Source organism: Siniperca chuatsi, linkage group LG4 (genome assembly GCF_020085105.1).
Source record: "Siniperca chuatsi isolate FFG_IHB_CAS linkage group LG4, ASM2008510v1, whole genome shotgun sequence".
NCBI classification, from domain to species: Eukaryota; Metazoa; Chordata; class Actinopteri; order Centrarchiformes; family Sinipercidae; genus Siniperca; species Siniperca chuatsi.
Window position 1 is genome coordinate 9,483,078 of NC_058045.1, and position 20,896 is coordinate 9,503,973.

Sequence of the window (20,896 nt, forward strand, 5' to 3'; positions counted from 1 at the left end):
GTCTGCAGGTTATCCTGTTTTCTTTATTGCTGCTTGTTATTTGTGTCTCTTTCCATCAGTAATCATCCTACAGAGCCCAAAACAATCCGTGTCTTAGCATCAGCACTTCAAGTGTTTTAGTCTCCTGATCATGAATTGCCCAAATTAGGATTTCACACTCTGTGTCTTATTTAGTACACTCCAGTCATCACTCTCCATTATGTTTGCAGGCAGCAAAACCTTGTAGGCTGAGCTCTCTACTCTTGTTATTTGCATCCCCTGTAACTTTGACAGAGATATACTGTTTATGTGGGTTTGGCTGAAATCAGTGTAGAGAAAACTAAGCTCCAAGGTATTTATAACAGATGCTTCGACCACACTTGGTCTTTCTCACGGCAAGTTCAAGGCAATGTTTTTTGAGACACACCATAAAGACTATATCTTTTGGAGTATGTCCCAAAAATGTTCAGATGTCTCTAAACCATAAACCAGCTTGGTAATAAGGAGTCATTGGAGTGTGCGGCCATTTTCTCTTCAATATACGTCATTGCCATGACCAGCGCCTTGTCTTTGGTGTCCGTTCCAAATCCTTATTTTGAAACTCTTCTGTATGATATTTTCAGTTTATCATATGGGGCTTCACATGTGTAATATTCTTTCTGATTTTAACACCCTCAAGGGATGACTATTCACATAATACCAAATGGGAAACATAAACTCTACAGCGGTGATTCTCAAAGGCCGGCCCGCGATCCGGTACCAGTCCGCAGTGTTGGCTACCGAGTCGATTATCCATCCACTAGTGTGATGTGGAAACGTAAAGCCTCCAGTGCAAATACACTGAGAGTAGACTTTTCAGTGAAGGAGACATCTTGTGTCCAACATATTTGATACATAGATTCTGGATTTTTGAATGAAAGAGAACAATGTGGAAAACTCATATCAGACAGAAAATGTTATTCAAAGCAGATTATTATTATATGTTGAAAAACATGTCTGGAGAGGATCTTTTGAAGTACAATCAGTCTTGTCACTGGTCATTTAGGACATAAGAATAGTTGTTCAGATGAGAACTTAAAACAGAGGAGGTAAGTACAAGTCCAAAGGAAGTTTACTGTGTGAATTCATTCAAAATAAAATTAGAAACCTCTTCAACAAAGTTTAAATCTACCAACTAAATTTGTTATTAAATACAATCCACTGGCCTGTTTAAGGATTAGTCCACCAGATTTATTTAAACTTCACCTGACCTCATCTCACTACCTGACTGATAGATTAATCCACACAGACTGAACTACAAATCATTTTTGTCAAAAGTTGTGTTCCGATTTTGCTTTTTTTTTTTCAAGGGTTCACAAAGTCACAGATGTCTCTTTGCTTCTGAAATGGACTGTTTTTTTTTACTGTTTGAATCTCACTGACACATTAATCCAGGACATGGGATTACATCGTGGGAATCAGGTCCAAACAATTAAAAGAGCAGTTTAAAAGGTATGAAAAAGCATCACAATATTTCATTACTCTCCAGCTGGTAATAGTTATGGAAATTTTGCTGAAAGCCCAACAATGAGATCTTTCCATTGGTGCTACCAGGCAGCAGGCACAATCAAATAGTGCCCCCCTTTGCTGTGCTGCTGCAATTTCCCTCATAATGTGCTGAATGTGCTGCCCACTACTGTTAGAGAATAACACAGGAGAAAAATACTATCAGTTACCAGTTTATTAGGTACACCAAGCTAAAACTACCAGTTTTTGGTGAAACTGTTTTAGAGAGGCATTGATTCAACTTCATGGTTAGTTTGGAGGCTGTAGTTTGTGGTTATACTGAGAGGTGTTGCTAATATTTAGGGCCCTCAGTGATATAAATGGGGCCGACAAAATATTTGGATTACCTCTCAGTATAATGCAATACAATTCAACAGCACAATAAACTACAGCCTCCAAACTAATCATGAAGTTAAATCAACACCTCTCTAAATCATCTCAACAAAAACTGAACATTATAACTTTAATGAAAAGAGGATTTATTGCAGGACTGTTGTATTAGATGTCATTAGTTTTAACTAGTTGTAACTGAGTGTATATGCAGTGTTTCTGTGTCTTTGTAAAACCATAAAATGGCAAAACTGCACACAATCACTAAGTAACAATACTGTCACTGCTTGGTACAAAAGTTTAAAAAATAGTCTAACTTGCAAGTGGGAATTGAATAGTTGCTACCAATAAATTGGGCTCCATATGCAGATAATACCTGAACTAAAGCTACACACGATAGCTACTAATTGTGTTGATGATTTGTGGGTTTGTTCGTCACTCCAGACCCGTAGCCAGGATTGGAAATACTGAGGCCAAGAGGCCAAAGTCCCCCAGTGCAACTCTCACCCCCCCCAATTTTGACTTGCCACCAAAAAAGTCTGAAATATTCTTTCTCCACATTTCACACTTTCATTCTTGCATATTAATCAAACCGGTAATTCAAAATACATAATGTGCAAATGTTATTTCGATACCCAATCGTCCAAATGCTAATTCATAGCCTTCCCCGAAATACCACAAATAAGATTTTAATGGAGAATCATGAAATCCATTTATTTTATTTAGAGAATTTCTTTCCCTTAATTCCCTTAAGTTTGGTTCACAGCCACCACCACAGGCCAAGGTCAAGGATGAAAGAGACACTAGTCCTTTCAAATCTTTATTTCTCCATAAATAATTCACAGGAACTGAGTGTGGTCTATAATTAAAAGAAATTAGAACAGGAACTACAGTATTACTCAGCAACATCACAGTGCGGTTTATCCTAAAGCCCCACAGAGGACACTCTATGACCACAAATGGGCACCATAAAACTTCACTAATTACAGAATGGGGATGTCCATCCACTGCGATCACCTTCTTTTGGTAATATAAAACGCTTTGACAAATTAGATAAGAACTACAACTAAATACATTTCTGTGCTAATAGGAACAAGCCAGAGTATATAAATACATATTCATATACACAAACTCACATGCATGGTGCACGGTTAGTGTCTTAACTATTTACATTTGGACAAACTTACATTTCAATCAACAAATAAGGTATATCTTCATACGTCTAGTTTCTACATAAATAATAAACACAAAAGCTAACTTACTTTATTTAAATCACGCACTCTGCACAACCAGCAACTCAAAAAGGACCAAGGAGTCACACAGAACATGAACTACACTGAAAACACAATGACCCAATCACAAAAACATAATGCTGAAACTACTGATACAGTTGCTAAAGGGGCCTGCACATACTTTTATTAGGGCATTTTCAACATTTTATGTTTTGGCGTAAAAAAGTCTAATTTAATTTGGATCCTTTGAATCAGGCTTAAAAACTCACTATGAGATTGTTAACTCCTCCTAAGGTTGTATAAAACCCCAAACTTTCTTTTAAAATTCTGAGGACATGACCTCAGTGTCCTCAATAGTAGCTTTTAATGGCGATACAGAATTCATGTTCATATTTTATTTCATAATGTCATATTTTCCATCTTTTCACATCTAATCTGGAGTTTATGCATCAAAAACACTGGAAAGGAAAAAATGTGGACAGTATGGGCAGGGTAAAAATACACTTAAATATAGTGCTAAGCTTGAACTGAAGGGTCTGATTTTAGAACAAGAGAAAAAAGAAGCATAAATGAGCCCAAGTTTGCTTCAAAGGCTGTTTTCATCTGTTATTCCTGGCCAGATGTTAAAAAGGAATCATAAAAAGTAGAATAAATTAACATATCAAGTATATATTGTTAACAGAAGTCTTGAGGCTTAACTGATATTTTTCATCTGATGGTTCTGAGATTTTTGTGCACCAAGTGAGGATTTTTTAAGGGTTTGTTGGTCCTTGTTCCTCAAATGTGAAGTTCATCATGTTCAACGTGTCTGCTGTGAGTCACTCAAAATCTCACTAGATGGTGCTGTCCTCCACATGCTTTTATTTCTCTGCATTCCCATTTGCATCATCAATGGTACAAATTAATGTCTAGTGTTTTGACAAAGAAACCAACTCAACAGACACACTTTATTTTTTGAGATATTTATTCTCAAAAATGAGCCGGGATCTTGCAATTGCTTCACGTGTGTCAGTCCTGACGTGGGCTTCTTTCGCCGCCTCCCACGTCAGCTGTAGAGAATTCATGCAGCTGTGTAGTATGCCATCAACGCCCTACGGTGATCCTACTAGTTTAAAGCTTTGTCACAGAGAAATCAAAAGCTGCAATGATTTTCAATATATTGATATGGACAATAATTGCATAGGATAATAGCCATGCTGTACAATACACATAATTATAAAACAATATTGTAGAATGATTACAGATCTCCTAAAGTAGGTTTATACAGTTTTTCATTATTCTCAACATTTAAGTGCATCATATAGTATGAAGAGTCTTTATATTAATGGTGATCTGATACATAGTTATAGTGATTCAATACATACAATGCATATACATACAGTAAAGTAAACCTTAAACCAATTTAGAGGGACATTGCAAAGCCCTTAAAATGTAATAGATATTGTCTGATAAAATGATAAACTTAGAAAATGGTATGCAGCTTAATGATAAAACTATACACAACCGTCATACCGGATTATGGTGGCATTTTCTTTTACATTGCCGAGTTTAGTTTTTCCTCTAGAACACACAGTACAGATTATCTACATGAAGCCACTCTCAGAGAAAATAACAAAAAAATAATCTGCCTTCACACAGAAGGTGAACATCTTGCATGCATTATTTTTAGAAGAAGTAGTAAAAATGTAAAATTAGTGAATAAGAAGGAAAAATCATAAATGTGAACAACTGCATGCAGCAACAATGGTTATAATGTTAATAATTCTATAATGGTTTGAGTACTTCCTGACCTTGCACCCTCACACAACAAAATCATAAGGCATGCCTCATTTAACTCCTCCACAACCATCCTTTTAATGGCAGATAAATCCTATTAAACAACTGGTATGGATTCCTTTCTTGTTTACCTTCATATGGTCAATACATGTATAATGAAACCTGCAAATAAAGAGATAATTCAACGCATTAGCCCAGTCTGAGAGTAGCCTTATTTGGGTTGACAAGAGCTTTCAGTGATAATTTCATATGTAATTTGTGGCCACAGGCTTGTAATACAAATTTATCATCAGGCACCCTCTTAATAATTTAATACTTACTCAGCAGACAGGCTGCTCAGTTTGTATTCCTCTGGCGGAGGTTCTTCTCTTTGTGGTTGTTAGTTGAATTAGTTTTCCTTTAGCAATAAGTAAAAGAAAGAAAAAAAAAGGACAATCAGTTCACACCTCAGATGAAGATGTGTATACTAGTGCTAAAACAATCAGTCAAATGACTGATTAGTTGATTGACAGAAACAAAAATTATTCCATTTCTAATAACTATTAAATCATAGTAGTCATTTATCAAATAAAAACACGTAAAGACACAAAGTCATCTTTTTGGACTCTGCCAACTTGTGATGGAAATGTAGCATTCATTTCTGACATTTTATAGACTGAATGCTGATTCATTATAGAAAACAACAAAACTGTAGATTAAGGGGCACTCCACTGATTTTACACAACGCAGCCTATGAAAACATAAACAGTTGTATAAAGTCTTCTGTGGCTCTGAAGGCATTATTCTAAAGTCTGATTAAAAAAAAGACCCTAAACACTTTACTCCCCCTATTTAGCATTTATAAGCAGTATACAAACATTTAATGGTTCATATAAACAGTTCACACAAACACACTATAACATATTGGTCAAGCAGCTATAATGACATTTTTAAATGATTAGTAATGTACAGTATTTGTCAACAATTCTAAATTATCCTATGAAGACATTTTATATTATTCCAACTGTTGTACTATATTGTCATTCATTATCTGTGTATACACCAGCCTCCTTATGGGTGCCCACAGGAGGAAGTATAGTTGTTGACAAATATATGAATTTATATTAACTTATTCCTGCATTATAGTGTGTTATAAACCATTTATTAAATGTTTATATACTGCATATGAGTGTGACCTTTTTAAGTCATAGAGCACCATATGCAGGGTTTCCCCACTCAGGACAGTTCAGATGGTAACTTGGCAAAAATGCCCTTACTTGACTTGAAAATATGTCCTTGTGATTTATATGAATGCCGCAAAGCACAGTCACACGATGCTCCCAGTTATTTGTGACCCAGATTTGGGGTGTACTGTACACTGAGCTCTAAAGACCGACAGGAGTGGATACATCATGATAAGCTACAACAAAATACACATTACCAAGCTAAACAGAGGTATTGAAGGTAAAATGTATATACTTACACTGGTCCAGCTGGGTCATCATCTGAGGCAACAAGGGAAAATATGGAGAAATGAAGACCAAAAAATAAAATAATCGCAAGGAAGTTGCACACGTGGATGAAGAGACAATTGTGGGGTTTTTTTTCAGAAAGCATAAAGTATGGCAACATGTAAACAGTAACTGTGACTGATGCATGGTGCACTTGGTCCTGAGGTTTTTGAGAATTTTTAGGTTTCAACTGTACAGTGATGTGATGTATTAGCGGACTGTTTTGAGAGGAAAACATAAACTACATGAAGTAACAAAATAGTAAACAATAGGCTGCCGTGCCGCAGGAAAACAACCTCATAAGGTCACTCACAAACACACAGAATGCAGTTAAATCCAGCACAACACCACATTAAAATGCATGAGCACGTGAGAACAATTACATACAGGCAAAATTCAAAAAAGAAAAAAAAATACTGTTGTCATGCACAGACAAGCAGCGCTCACAAAGAGCAGCTTTTCGCTCAAAAAGATTCGTGAGAAGCAGCTCCATCAAAACCAGCCCTCTACTGAAGTCACTGAAGCAGTTTGAATCAGTGACCGTAGAAATGATTGATAAACACAAAATATTTTCCATTCTTTACAGTGACTTGCATGCCATTTCACTGCTCTAGTAATTATGAATTTGATGCAAAAATATGAAGTTACCGTTTGTAAAATAAAACTGAATATTTTGAACTGCACTTGGCACTAATGAGGAAGCTAAAGAGAAGTGTGTACTGTGCTGTGAGCTGGAAGAAGATGAGGCTGAATGCTTATCGAAATTCATGAAGCATGCAAAGTCTCACACTTACCACAAACATGGTTTAGGTTATGCAATTTGGGAAAAGGGGAGGACGGGAGATATTACAACAATCTGTTAAAATAATAACAGCCAAAGCCTAACCTAATTCAAAGAAATACAAGTCAAATATGAATTATTAATATTACATGCACAAATTTGTTCATTGTTCGTTCGTTTCTGTCCATTTAATGAACCGTAATGACAATATATTCCTGTACAGTGTCACTGAGAGTCACAGACGGCTCTGAGCTGCATGTTGCATCAGATCAGCATGTGACAACATCAAAATTGTGTTTGAGAGGAAAAGGTCACCCAAATATCATTAATGCATAATTTATGATATAGCTAGTCTTTTGAAAATGAAGTACTCAGTGGTATTAGACAATCCCAGGAAGGCATACGCAGGTTGTTTAGCTAGATGATGTGTCTCGTGGTTAAGCTTGCAGCAGCATAGGGACAGCACAAGGTCCCTGGAAAGCCATTAATAATTGAAACTGTCCACCTCCGCAACACTGCAGTATCAGATTTCTCATGAATATTAAATGCATGAAATTGTCCTGACAAGGTGCGACCTCCTGCAACAGTGTCTGCCCATTGGGTCAACCTCGCCAAACTGAATTATTGAATGCAGGCACAGCACAGTGTCAGGTGACACTGTCAGTGTCTCTGGTGAAGGAATGACTCAAGCAGACACCGAAAAGAAAATGTGCCTCCTTTCACAGTCGCCTCGTTGCCCAACACCACACTGACAGGGTTTTTGGATGCAAAATGACTTTGCACAAAATTCACAGGAGAGATCAACGTCAAAACCGAACAATAAAACCAGTTTCTCCTCAGATATATTAAGAACAGTGGAATAATGAAACAATCCTAAGTACCACAGCTGGTGACTCACCGTCTTGTAAATCATCTGGCTTCTTGCGCTTCTCATAAACAACGATGATGATGATCAGGATGATGATCTCGGCCAAAACCCCCAGGAGAGGCCATAAGGGGGCCAAGTGGCTGCGAACCCTCAGCACAGACTTCTCTTCACGGCTGCCAATCATGTTGGTGGCATTGCATTGGTACTCGCCTGGATCTAAACCAATGTCCAGGTTGAAAATCTGGAGCTCAGTGTAGTTGTCTCTGCTGCTAATGAAGAAGCGTCCGGTTGTGTTGTCAATTTCCTATCAAGGGAGAAGAAGGAAATGGACAGAGTTTTTCGATTGACACAGTCAGTGAGGTATTAATTTAACTATATGTTTATTATTGAGTTTGTAGTTTGCAGAGATGTTGAACTGGACTTCATTATACTGAGAGGTGATTCTAATGTTTTGCCCAACTCATTTACAAATATGAGGGGGGAAGAATATTAACACATTTCAATGTAATGCAGTCCAGTACAAGACCACAACTTTCTATGACCTCAATAATAAACATGTAGTTGAATTAACACCTTTCTGACAGTGTCAACAAAAACTGAACATTATAATCTTCCTAAATGTAGAATTTGTGTTGTATTGGATTGCATTCAATTGTATAGGTGTACCTAATAAAGAGGCCAGGGAGTGTATATTCATATTCACATACCCTATACATGCCGTTGTCGAACTTGCGCCAGGTCCAGACAGGGTGAGGATAGCCCACAGACTTACAGTAGAGCACAGCAACCTGACCCTCATTCTTATTCTCACTACGCTTGTGGCCTGTAATCTCAGGAGCAGCTAAAACAAAATACCAAAATAATAAAGATCAATTGTAATAATACATTCAAGAACTTCACAAACAAAGTATTACAGTCTACTGTGGGTGCAGTAATTTATAAATGTAGGTACAGTCGTGTGAGTTGCCTGAAAATAATAACTGAGTTACTAATTTGTAAGTAGAAACTGATAATACTCTTTTTATTACATCTCTTTTTAATATTAGTTAAGTCAGCCATGCTTATAGAAAACAGCTACATAAATGAAGCTTTTCAAGCAATGAACAGCTGCTTTAGAGTGTTCAGATCATACAAATATAATATAAATATGTTGCTGAGGGTAAATAACAATAATAATGCAGCTAACAAGATTGCAACAAGTAGAGAAATATAAAAGAAGAAACCTCACAATCAAAGAATAAAACACAGATACAATGTTGTTGTTCAACTAATCTACTAAATAAAGGTAATTCCATTGAAGTTTTTTAGCCATGATCAGGGAGTACAACATATGGAAGTCTGACTGACCTCTGTGTGAACAGAAGTTTGAAAATTTGAACATCAAATATTTCGTTAACAAATATCATCTAATCTATCAGGAACATGTGATCCAATGTAGCATTAAGCTGCCTGTATTATTCTGTGTATTCTGTATATAATAAATCTGCCTGGCTCTAAATCTTTTTTTTCTGCCCGGATGAATAGAAATGCTCAATAAAATAAAAGCATCCCAAAATCCAATTTGTCTCCATAGCGATGCGCATGACAGCAGAAAAGGACGACCAGATTTTACCGTTGAGACATAATCCCTTGCCATCAGACAAACAAGACACCATCTGCTGCCACTGAGCCGGGCATTGGTTAGATGGAGGTGTCAAGTGCGCCGGCTGCCCCTGAGCAGCCAGCAGAGCCATTTGAAATCACAGGTCCTCACATGACAGGGCTGCTAGTGCTCAAGGCCACTTGGGCCAGTTTTATTGGTAACATCTCCAATGTGGCCTTGAAACTGACTAAGACGCCTGTAGCTCACAAATTAACACCTACATTTAACTTCAATGGTGGCATTGGCTGCAGGAGCCATCTCGAAGGTGTAGACACACATGTACACTCCGGCGTCGTCTCCTCTTGGTTTGTTCCGCCTGCAGAGCAGAAACACACCTCACCTGAACCCACATCAGGCTGCTAAACTCTGTATTTCGCACTGTCATGCAGACACGCACAAAAGTTGCATAAGGTTTTGCCATGACTCCTACCTGTACTCAGTGTTCCTATTTGGGGAACGCGTTTCCGGGATCTCCTCCCCGTTCTTCATCCAGTAGCTCTCCAGGTGGGCACTGTGGGCGCTGGTCAGGTTGCACTGCAGTGTGAAAGTGTCGCCTTCCACAGGAAGTGTGATGTGTTCAGAGGCGATGATTGACGGCTCTGCAAGAGAAACACAGATCAGCTATGACAGAAGTGATGCTTGCTAGGACTCGTGGGTGAGGGTGTGTTGGAAGATGTAAACAGCAACACACAGAGGGTTCAGACAGACACCTTAGCCAACCAGACTTTATACAATATAGCACAGGAATAGAGTTGCGAAGTGGGAGGAATTATTTCGGTAATCCAGAGTTCCTTAAGTCATTTTCTGCACTGTTACAGTAGCTGAAGGTGGAAGTGGGAGAACTTCCAAGGCTCGGCTGGAGATGAAACACTCTCGGTTGAATTGTCAGCACAAGAGATGACCAACTGCATTAGAAACTATCTGGCTCTTTGATAAAAAGTTAAGGTACAAGCCTGTAGACATAAAAATGTAAGTAGAGAAGTCAATTTCAGCTCCCAAGGTCCATTTCAGTAAGAAGCATCCAATGACTGAGCTTAAATTTCTGTTACATGCTCCACTAACGATGAGCGGACGCTAAAGATTGCGCTTTTCCAAATTTTATACTACAATCTCCAGCTTAAATTAATATTAAAGCTCAATTACGGATGAATTGTGCAACTATGGCGCTGTGTTATGGTCTCAACTGCAATGATGAACTTCGCTACAGCCCAGAACAATCCGCAATACCACAAAAAACATGACTTCGCAGAAACAAAGTTGAATTCATTACAACTGATGCCATGACGTAAATCTATAGCATCAATTCATTGTCAGGTGGACCACGTGTTCCTATGTTGAGGAACATTGAGGATTTCATTGAATAAAACTTTGAAACAGGAATTTACTGTACCTCTGGAAAAGTACTTCTGGGACCAGTTTCTGTATACGATACAACTGAAGAGCATTACACTATGGGAACACAGGTCTAACCGCTCAGTGATTTTATTTTTCCAAATGCTGATTTTTTAAATGCTAAAATAAACTCAAGGGCTAAAAATATGGCTTGATCTTCAAAATTGTCTTCAGAAATTTTGCAGTTAAGCTCACCACAACAGATTCACCTTTTATTAAAAAAAAACTCATATTGGGAGCCAGTGAGGGTGACTCTAGGTCAAGTTCCATTCAACAAATGTTTTAGCTTTAATTTGAATGAGATCAAATAGCTCTGAAGGAAAACTCGACAACATGTTTGTGCTTGAAATTCAACCTGTGGAAAATCCTCACTTGGATTAGCTTTTAAACAATGAAGACCTATTCTGCTTAATCCTGATAATCTACAGCTTGCTTGTACTTGTAGACAACAGCACATACAGTATATAGTACAGCTAGCGCCGACCCAATACCTGAGATTTGGTACCAATACCAAAATGATTTTTTTCGATACCTTACTGTGAGGAATATAAACTTGCTGTGTAGAAAATTGTCTAAAATTGGTACAATTGCCATCTGATCAAAGAATAAGTAAACAAGATTACTAATATGACCAGACATTTGATGGCAGCTTTCAGTGCCTTTTGATACTCTGTGCTACAGAAACATTTCAGTCGGTACCAAAAAAGTCTGAGATTCGACACCCAAATTTCCATCTAGGTTCTGTACATTTCAGATTCTGGTACAGGATAGTTTGTGGGAAAAGATACATTTGTATCAAAAGAATTATACTTTATATATAAGCATAACACACTGATTGTTACTGCTGGTGGGCAAACCACAAACAAATGTTTTATATTTATTACACTGGACAACTTTGTGTGTCAATATAGTCAGTCTGCAAAATCTGACATTTTAAAACAGAAAAAAAACAGGTAATGACAGTAATAATAATCAAAAGAAAATATTAAATTGAATATAATGACATTCAGTTCAGGGAAATGAGAAGATGACAGCTAAAGGGAAAGAAAAATAAAGTAGAGACGAAAAGGACACTGGGAGGAGACTGGGCACTACAGGGTGTAGGTTGAAGGATGCACTGAACCGAGGGATGAGCACAATGTAAAATACTACTCAACTCTGCTGGTAAAACAACATAAAGACTAGTCGATGATGTTTTTCTTCATTTTCCAGGTCTGCAGGGGAAGATGATACCTACGGAGGAAGCTAGCAGTCCTCTGGAGAGGTTTGAGGGAGGCTGAATCACACAGGAACTGTTTTGGTTGGTTGGGGGGGGAGGGATTCCCTCTACACTGACCACTCACTCTGCAGCACTGTTATAGTGGCCTGAGCACGGATCCAGGTGGTGGCTGGATTTTGGTGCAGGTCGTTGCGTCGCGGGTCATTGCTGGCTCTGCACTCATAGGTCCCAGCATCGTCCAGCATGAGATGAGAGACACCCAACACACTCACGGCGTTGGCGCCGTAGGCCGTGCTGATGGACACACGCCGCTTACGGGCGCCGTCCCACAGCTGCCTGAAGGAATCGGCTCGGTTGATCTCAGAGTACCACCACTGGATTTCTGGGGTGGGGTTTCCCACCACGTCACAGTACAGCTCAAAGGTGTCGCCCGTGAGCTTAGTCTCAGAAAGAGGTGATTTCACAAAGCCCGCTGGTAGTGGCGGTGGTGGTGGAGGTTAGGGGGCAGCATGTCCAGAGACAAGCCCCAAAAAAAGGAAAACAGGTGTAGGATGGAAAGGCAAGAAAATAAAAGGGTAAATTAAATGGGAACCAGAAAAGGAAAGACAAAAAGAACAAAAAGATAATATGAAATAATCAAAAAGACACTGACAGACAAATTATCTTAAAATGAAACAAAGTTGATTTAAGTAAAAATATTAAATATACAGATGCAGCTTCATTATGAATTAATCTGTCACTCATTTTCTCTAAATTGATAAATTGTTTGGTCTATAAAATGTCTGAAAATAGTGAAAAATGGCCATCACAATTTTCCAGAGCACTACTCACATTGCTTTATTTTGGCTGACTAACAGTCCAAAACCCAAAGATATTCAAGTTGCTATCATGAAAGACATTTTAAAAAACAGGAAAATATTACAAAATGAAAAGAGAACATTTGGGGCATTTTTTAATTAAAAGAATGACGATTAATCGATTATCAAAATAGTTGCAGATTAATTTTCTGTCGATCAACTAATAGTTCATCATAACATAGTCAAACACAAAACAACATCAAACTGTCTGTCAGGCACAGTCACATCAACAATTTTGGTGAGAGAGAGAGAGAAGAGAGAGAGAGAGAGAGAGAGAGAGAGAGAGAGAGAGAGATGACCTCAGATCTGCCTAAGCCATTATTTCTGCTATTCGTAGGAAGCTTTAATTCAATTCTGCTGGGACGTCTTTGCAGGGCTGCTCTCACTTGGTTTTGTCCAATTAATGATATCATACAAATTTGTGCCTGGCTCACACAGCGCTCACATCCAAAAGTCCTCCAAGTGACCTTGTCATTTTCGGTACATCTTGTCTGTATAATGAAAACATCATTAGTAGCTTCAGAAATGAACACAGACACCAGGCAATCTGTACTGTTAATTTTACTGGATTGAAATGTCTCCCTCTGTGAACTAATTGCAATAAAAGTGAAACAATTGATCATGGCTGCACAGAAAGGAGGAGGAGGAGGAGGAGGAGGACGGGGGGCTGTAGTCATAAGCATAGTCTATAGGCACTGTGGAGAGCACATGAGATTGAGGAGATTTATAGAAGCTGCAGCTCTGGGTCTCTCTGGGGAGCGTGTGGGCGCACGGTGATAGACCCCCTCCGTTTCCATAGAAGCACTCTATGGCAACAAAGTAGCAAGAGGAAGAGACAGCCAACCAGACCAGGCTGATCACCACAAGACAGACAATCACGTGTTTTTTTGTCAAGCTAACGACATAACCCCGGTGTACTGTAGGCACATATAGATTCCTACATACATACTCAGTTGCCAGTTTATTAGGTCCACCTAGCTAAAACTAATGCAGTCTAATACAACAGTCCTGCAATAAATCCAACCTTCATGAAGGTTATAATGTTCAGTTGTTTTAGAAAGGTGTTGATTCAACTGTATGATCATTTTAGTGAGAGTGTGCAGTTTGTGGTGCTGTTGGATTGTATTGCATGGCTTCTGTTATTTAGCCTACCCTCGTTGAGTTGGTGGACAAAATAATAGATACACCTGAAACAGTTAAACAGCATCACAAACTGCAGCCTCCAAACAGATCATACAGTTGAATCAGCACCTCTCTAAAACAGTTTCAACAAAAACTGAACATTATAACCTTCATGAAGGGAAGATTTATTGTACCAGTAAATACCATGACTAGGACCGAAAACTAAAACCGACACCTCAGCTCTTAACAGAACTGCCGAGAGACAGATCCTGCCGCCTCGGGTAGTCTAGATGCGTCAAAAGTGCTGAGCCAGTAGCGCTGTCCCTGCACGCCACTGTACATGTCTGAATGACGTCACTCATGTCAAGTTGATGTTAGTTTAGTTTTGGCATGTGGTTATGTGCCTCTCACGTGGGGGATCTTAGAACTATAAAGGTTGCATTGTACTTTTTCTGTTTTGTTTCATGATCACTTGAGATCATCCTGATTAATCTAAACCTTTGAATGTGTTCAGCTGCAACCAACTAATTATTTTCATTTGCAATTCATTTATCGATTCTTTTTTGGTAGTCTGTAAAATGTCAGAAAATTGTGTGAAATGCTCATCACAATTTCTGAAAGCCCTTTCACTTTCTGGCGTCAAATTTCTGGTTTTGTCCCAGTCAAAAGATGTTAAATTTTAGGGATTTTTTGAAAGATTACTTTTAATATTGATTAATCTGTCGATTCTTTTTTTTATTAATGCCCTGCCTGATTGCCTTTACAAGCAGGCTTAAAAACCTGTTATTTTCTGCTGCACTCTAATGTTTATCACTTTTATTTTTATGTCTTTACATTCATTTTTATATCAGTATTGCCTTCAAATTTGTACTCATATTCTCACTTTCATTTATTCAATTATTTTGTCTCCAGTTTGTTTCCAATTCCTTTTAAAGATTTAATGTCTGTAAAGCACTGTTTAATCTTGATTGTTTTGTGTTTCTATGTCCATATTTTACATTGGATTGAATCTGTGCGCTTTTGTTTGTTTGCTTTCTTGGTAAATATGTGTAAAAGTGTGTTATGTTTAGGCGGTTTTATGACAAAATAAAACCAAACAACTTTGAAACTGCCTTGTGCATGAATGGTGCTATATGAATAAATTTGTCTTTGCCTTTTTGCCTATAATTTATTAATTGTTTGGTTGAAAAAATGTCCAGAAAATAATGAAAAATGCCCATCAGTTTCCCAGAGCCCAAGGTGACATCTTCAAATGTCTTGTTTTGTCCGACCAACAGTCCAAAACATTCAGTTTATGATGACATAAAACAGATAAAATCAGTAAATATTCACATTGGAGAAGCTGGAACCAGAAAATAGTTGGAGCTTGATAACTAACTTTGACGATTAATCGATTATCAAAATAGTTGGCAATTAATTCTGCTGATCTACTAGTCAATTAGTCGGCTAATTGTTTCAGCAATTAAATGCGACTTTATGGTGTAGTGTTATGTCTATATAAGCCTTTTAGAGTCACATACTACAAAAAGCTCTATCTGGAGAAAATCGTCATTTATAAGGTTGTATAGTACTATGTTTCAGTGAGGACCAATCAAAATCTGCCTTTCAGCCACATGCTGTCAGCCCCTAATGACTGAACTGAAGATGGTTAGTATATTACTTAAACCAGAAAATAAAAAATAAGCTAATACCCTTATCATTCCACTTTTCATTATCACTGGAGACTGACTTCAATTTAAATTGATGCTAATGTTTGGTTCATTATTCAAAGCGTAAATCTAACAGCTCAACCTGACAACAGTTGGCCTCGAATAGTCATGACTGTTTCCTTGCAGATATTTTCTCGGTATCTTCCGATGAATCCATTTTAACCAGTGTAATATGAAGTCCTTCTGGCCACTGTCCCAGTTAATGTACCAAAAATGATACTGAGAAGCTAATTAGATGGTAAAATGAATATTCTATCAGGACAGAAGTGAGATAACTAGAGATTAGAGCAGAAAAGCAACAGAAAGTGTACACATATACATATATATATAAACATACATACATTTATACACACACACACACACACACACGCTGGTCTGTATATTCAGAGTATAATTCAATATTGAAAATGGTTTTAACATTTTAATAATCAAAACGTTTTAAAGTGAATGTACTGAAATTTTCCTTGAGTGACATTGTTGTGATCTTCAATAAAAGTGATTGTTTAAAGGATTATAAATATTATTTTAATCTAAAATACTAAGATTAATATACTTTTTACTTTGATGTCATCTAGTTTTAATGTACTTTAAACAGCTGACTTCCTATCTTGAATTAAAAACTTCTACAAACTGCATTTCTAACTGTTTGGGGATTTTGATATTTTGCTTCCAGGGAATTAGATTAGCTAATTAGATCTGAAATGATTAGTTGATAAATCAGTTGGTCAATTGGTAATAAAGTCATTTTTCAAGCAAAAATGCCAAATATTCCCCAGTTTGAGCTTTTTTAAAAAATAAAAAAATATTCTGAGATTGTGTTGACCAAAAAATTAATCAGCAAAGTGACAAAATAATCATTGGATTAATCAAATTAGTAGTTTTAAAATACACTGTATCGTTTACATACTCCACTGACAGTACATCTCAAAGAATTCACTATTTATATATTTCCAGTTTGCTGACAAATCTAGTTTGGTATAAACTGTACTATTAAAGGATCAAATCTGGAACTGAATTCACAATATATATTCTCATTCTCTATGATTGAATAACATACAAGCTTAATCTTTAAATTGAAAATGGAACTAACCTCAACTCCAAAGCTCACTTGTCAGGTGAATAACTTCTCGTTCTAAGGTTATTTGTCAGGACAACTGCACTCTGGCCTGATGAACATCTCGACATCTCTGCTTATACGATAATTTGAACCCAAGACTGATAATTCACAAATATTCATTGATTGCCCTCTATAAAGCAGAAAAATCCTGTGTTTGCATTGATCAGTTCATTAATCGAGACCTTTGTTATTGGCAGCTTTTGTGGCTTCTGTATGAGAATAGTTTGAATGATACTATTAAACAGCCTCGTTGGGAAACGCCACTCTACTTTAGATGAAACACACAATCTTACCGGGAATAGCTTCACACGTGAACAGCCATTAGCAGATAGAAATGTGCTCCAGTGATGTGGTTGGCTGCTGTGCATGTTAATATCTTGCATTAACAGACTCAGCTGTTATACGCTATACACTAATGGTATAATATATGTTAATAATATTTGGTAAGTACAGTACGAACCATCCAGCCTCTCTTTAAAAACAAGTAAAGAAGATGAGAAATGATCAGACCTTCTAGCAATCTGTCAAATAAAGATCCATTAAATTTAACCAGCATTGTGAGCTTTATCCACTGGAGTGCTGATTGAAGAAGAGATGTTAGAGTGGGTGTTCAGTATAGGAGCAGATGTGTAATGCATTTTCCTACACATTGGGCAACTCCAGGGAAGAACAAAGCTGAATAAATTCTCACTCATTCTTACACAATGCTTGCAAAGGGATACAAGCTACATGGCAGACTTACAATATACACCTAGCTGTTTGGTATGGGTGAGATTTATGAGCAGAGGGTCACTTGGACAAGTAGAACCACGCTGAGAAATCAATGCCATTCTGCAGTGCAGTACATCTCAGCAAAGACTTAACAGATTCACTGTTGCAAGAGGACATTAAAGCCATGGTTCCCAGTGCAGCATCTCTACTCTAAAAATAGAAGCATGCAGCAAAATGGACTGATGCTATTTAAAGAGCCGCACTTCTAAGGCCCCACATCTAATTACATAGGCTACATGTTATGTTCTGTTACCAAGACCTGGACTGATGCGGAGTATCATCTCACCCAGTAGGAGTTAGTGATACACTGCTGGATACTAAATGCTGAATTCCTGAGCCATATCCTGACATACCTGAGCAGACCCAAGCGTTTCAGCATGTTGACTATGTGTGTGTTCATCTCTAAGGAAAGCAGAACTGATTTTGAACTTCAGTGTGACACCATTTCCCTGTCCATCAAATTTCCAATTCCCCAACCTAAGGAGCAGAACTTGTCCTTGCTGATTGAACGGCTCATGTTTCGACTTTGTATTCTGCTCCACACTTCAAAGGACATTTTAGGGACATCACACAGGCCTCCGTGTGGCCCACTTCTGCCCAACGAATAACGTTACAGATTGTCGCCTATTAATGATTTATTGACCCTTCATTTCAGCCAAAAACAGCGCTTCATTCGATTGAAATCTGTTTCTTTCGGCGTTAAGGGATTATCTAATGAGAGTCGGCTGCTGGAGAGATATCCGTGATGGACAGTGTTCTTAAAACAGAGGCGTCTTGTAATGATTCATTAAAAATGCCCCAATGCAGAATTGCAGGCGACATCCCTCCTTAAAAACCGCATTTTCGCCATGATGTGGGATTACCGTCATGTAGCCCATATTCTGTTAGGAGAGCTAATTTCCTACCGTTCTGGGACGAGACGGACTGCAGCATCAGGGCTCCCAATATCGCCACCGAGAAGGACATGACTGCAGTTCTTCGTTTGCCAGGTATCATCCTCGGAGACGAGAGATGGAAAATGCCGGTAGGCGATCGCTAAGGTGACCTGAGCGGGATATGATGATGCGGGGTGGATTCGCCGAGGCTCGCACCTGCTAACCGTGTCCGAGAGCGACGTGTTGCTGGGTAGACTGGCGGGACGCGGAGCCTTCAGCACTACTGCTGGCTACCTGTGAAGCCCTCCGCTGTCAGTCCGGTGCAGCAAGGGAACCACCTTTTTTAAATCACCCGTTTAATCTTAAATCCCGCGAGATCTTGGGGGAGGAGCGCAGAGACAAGCGGGTGGTACAACCTACATCACAACGTCCCGTCATAAAGTGAAGCAGAAATCAATTATGAAAACAATAGACGAGATGGACGCTATTTTTTTATTTTCTTAACCGGGTTTTTACCATAGACATTTAACAAGGAAAACCACTTGGCAAAATTGTTTGTAGCCAGATTAACACATGTTTAAACTAGTGTCGCTAGCGTTATTGAGTAATGACTAAGTACTGTTACTATGGTTACCTGCAGTTTAATAGCGCAATGATTTAGAACGGTGGTTAAACTTTTGACCGGAGCCGTTCTTAACGGACATCTGCCATCCAATCAGGAAAGTGTATTTCTTAGACATATATCCAACTGTTAACGGTAGCCTATTCAAACCGCTAGGCCTTCTAGGCTTTAAATTGTGCAGTGGGTCAAGCAGTTTTTCAGGCCGACTAAGCCCTGACCTCAACAGCACCTGGGGCTTTAAGTAGACTTTTAATCCTATTTCTCTTTGAACAAATATAGGGTAATGGCAGCCTCACACCTACAACACAGTGTAACCTTGTTCCTAAACTAAATGCAGCTAGTTAAGTGGCCTATACTAACAAGCCAGATAGATAGCACAGGCTACACATCCTGTTCTCTGATGGCCCCAAGTGGTGGAAGAAGTACTCAGATCTTTTACTTAAGTAAAAGTAACAGTGCCACAGTGTAGAAATACTGTTACAAGTAAAAGTCCTGCATTCAAAATCTTAATTAAGTAAAAGTACCCTAAGTAAGTATTAGCATTAAAATATAGCCTACTTAAAGTAGGTCTACCAAGAGTGAAAGTAGTCTACTCATTGTGCAGAATGGCCCATTTCAGAATAATATATATTACATTGATGGATTATAATTAGTGATGCATTATGTGGAAGCATCACTTTAATGTTGCAGCTGGTAAAGGTGGAACTAATTTCAGCTATTTTATACAGTAGGCCCTATGCTGCTGGGTAGTTTAATCCATAATAGTACATCATAATTTATTAGGTGATTTATGTTTTGTATTAATAACCTGAATCTGCAAAGTAACTAATAACTAAAGTTAACAAATCGATGTAGTGGAGTAAAAGTATAATATTTCCCTCTGAAATATAGTTGAGTATAAAGTAGCATAAAATGGAAATACTCAAGTAAAGTACAAGTACCTCAAAATTGTACTTAAGTACAGTACTTGACTAGTTTGTCACTGTTGACTGTCTCAGGTAAGGAACAATATGATGTCTGTAGAAATGATCTGTTATGCATCTGTCACGATCTTTGGTAACACCTCAGCTTCCCACAAAATTTGGCAGTTTATATTACAATGTTGATGACCAGCTTGGTTCCACATGTCTGTGTCCTTTTCTTTACTTATGGTCAATGGTTAATGTCATAGGAATTGGTCATGTCATACTCATTGGTGTGACACTTGCAGGATATGAACTCTGCTCCAAATGCAAAAAAGGATAAGCAAGTCCAAAGAGAGCATTACTCACCAAATCTCGGATAAAGTTTAAAATAGCATTTGATTGGCATTATCACATAGTGCAACAGGGAGAAACAGGCCTCTGGCTCTTTCCTTTAGTCTCTTCTGGAAATTAGAAAATTAATTTTAAGAAGTCAAGTCTAACTTTAGAAATCTTTCCAGTCAGACTCGAGGGAAAGAAATACTTGATGTGTGAAGAACCAAGTAAATGCTTAAAAAACAAATGACATACATTATTTTTCATTTGAATGTATTAAACTTTTGACATGTGGTTGTGAGCTACTTTTCAGAACAAAATTAGCCAGAAT

At 38.0% G+C, this 20,896-nt stretch overlaps 1 protein-coding gene across 4 annotated transcripts; it reads right to left on the reverse strand.

The window, feature by feature from the left end:
- Window positions 1-4,032: 4,032 nt before the first annotated feature.
- Window positions 4,033-19,081, reverse strand: LOC122874730 (neuroplastin-like). Of its 4 annotated transcripts, none has more exons than XM_044192991.1 (9): window positions 18,736-19,081; window positions 12,379-12,726; window positions 10,074-10,242; window positions 9,865-9,959; window positions 8,709-8,842; window positions 8,032-8,305; window positions 6,325-6,346; window positions 5,183-5,259; window positions 4,033-5,024 (listed from the first exon to the last, which is right to left on the reverse strand). In XM_044192991.1, the coding sequence occupies exons 1-8, from the start codon at window positions 18,824-18,826 to the stop codon at window positions 5,199-5,201; spliced, it is 1,194 nt and encodes a 397-aa protein (XP_044048926.1). In that variant the 5' UTR covers window positions 18,827-19,081; the 3' UTR covers window positions 4,033-5,024; window positions 5,183-5,198. The 4 variants fall into 4 exon arrangements, with proteins under 4 accessions (XP_044048926.1, XP_044048927.1, XP_044048929.1 ...); XM_044192992.1 differs by having other exon boundaries at window positions 6,325-6,334; window positions 18,736-19,075; XM_044192994.1 differs by lacking the exon at window positions 12,379-12,726 and having other exon boundaries at window positions 18,736-19,067.
- Between the last annotated feature and the right edge of the window lie 1,815 nt (window positions 19,082-20,896).

Coding starts and splice junctions, on each gene's coding strand:
- LOC122874730 (XM_044192991.1), bottom strand. CDS start 18,826: ATGATACCTGGCAAACGAAGAACTGCAGTCATGTCCTTCTCGGTGGCG. Junction 10,243..12,378: donor CACTATAACAGTGCTGCAGA/GTGAGTGGTCAG, acceptor TTTCTCTTGCAG/AGCCGTCAATCATCGCCTCT. Junction 5,260..6,324: donor GATGACCCAGCTGGACCAGT/GTAAGTATATAC, acceptor TTATTGCTAAAG/GAAAACTAATTCAACTAACA.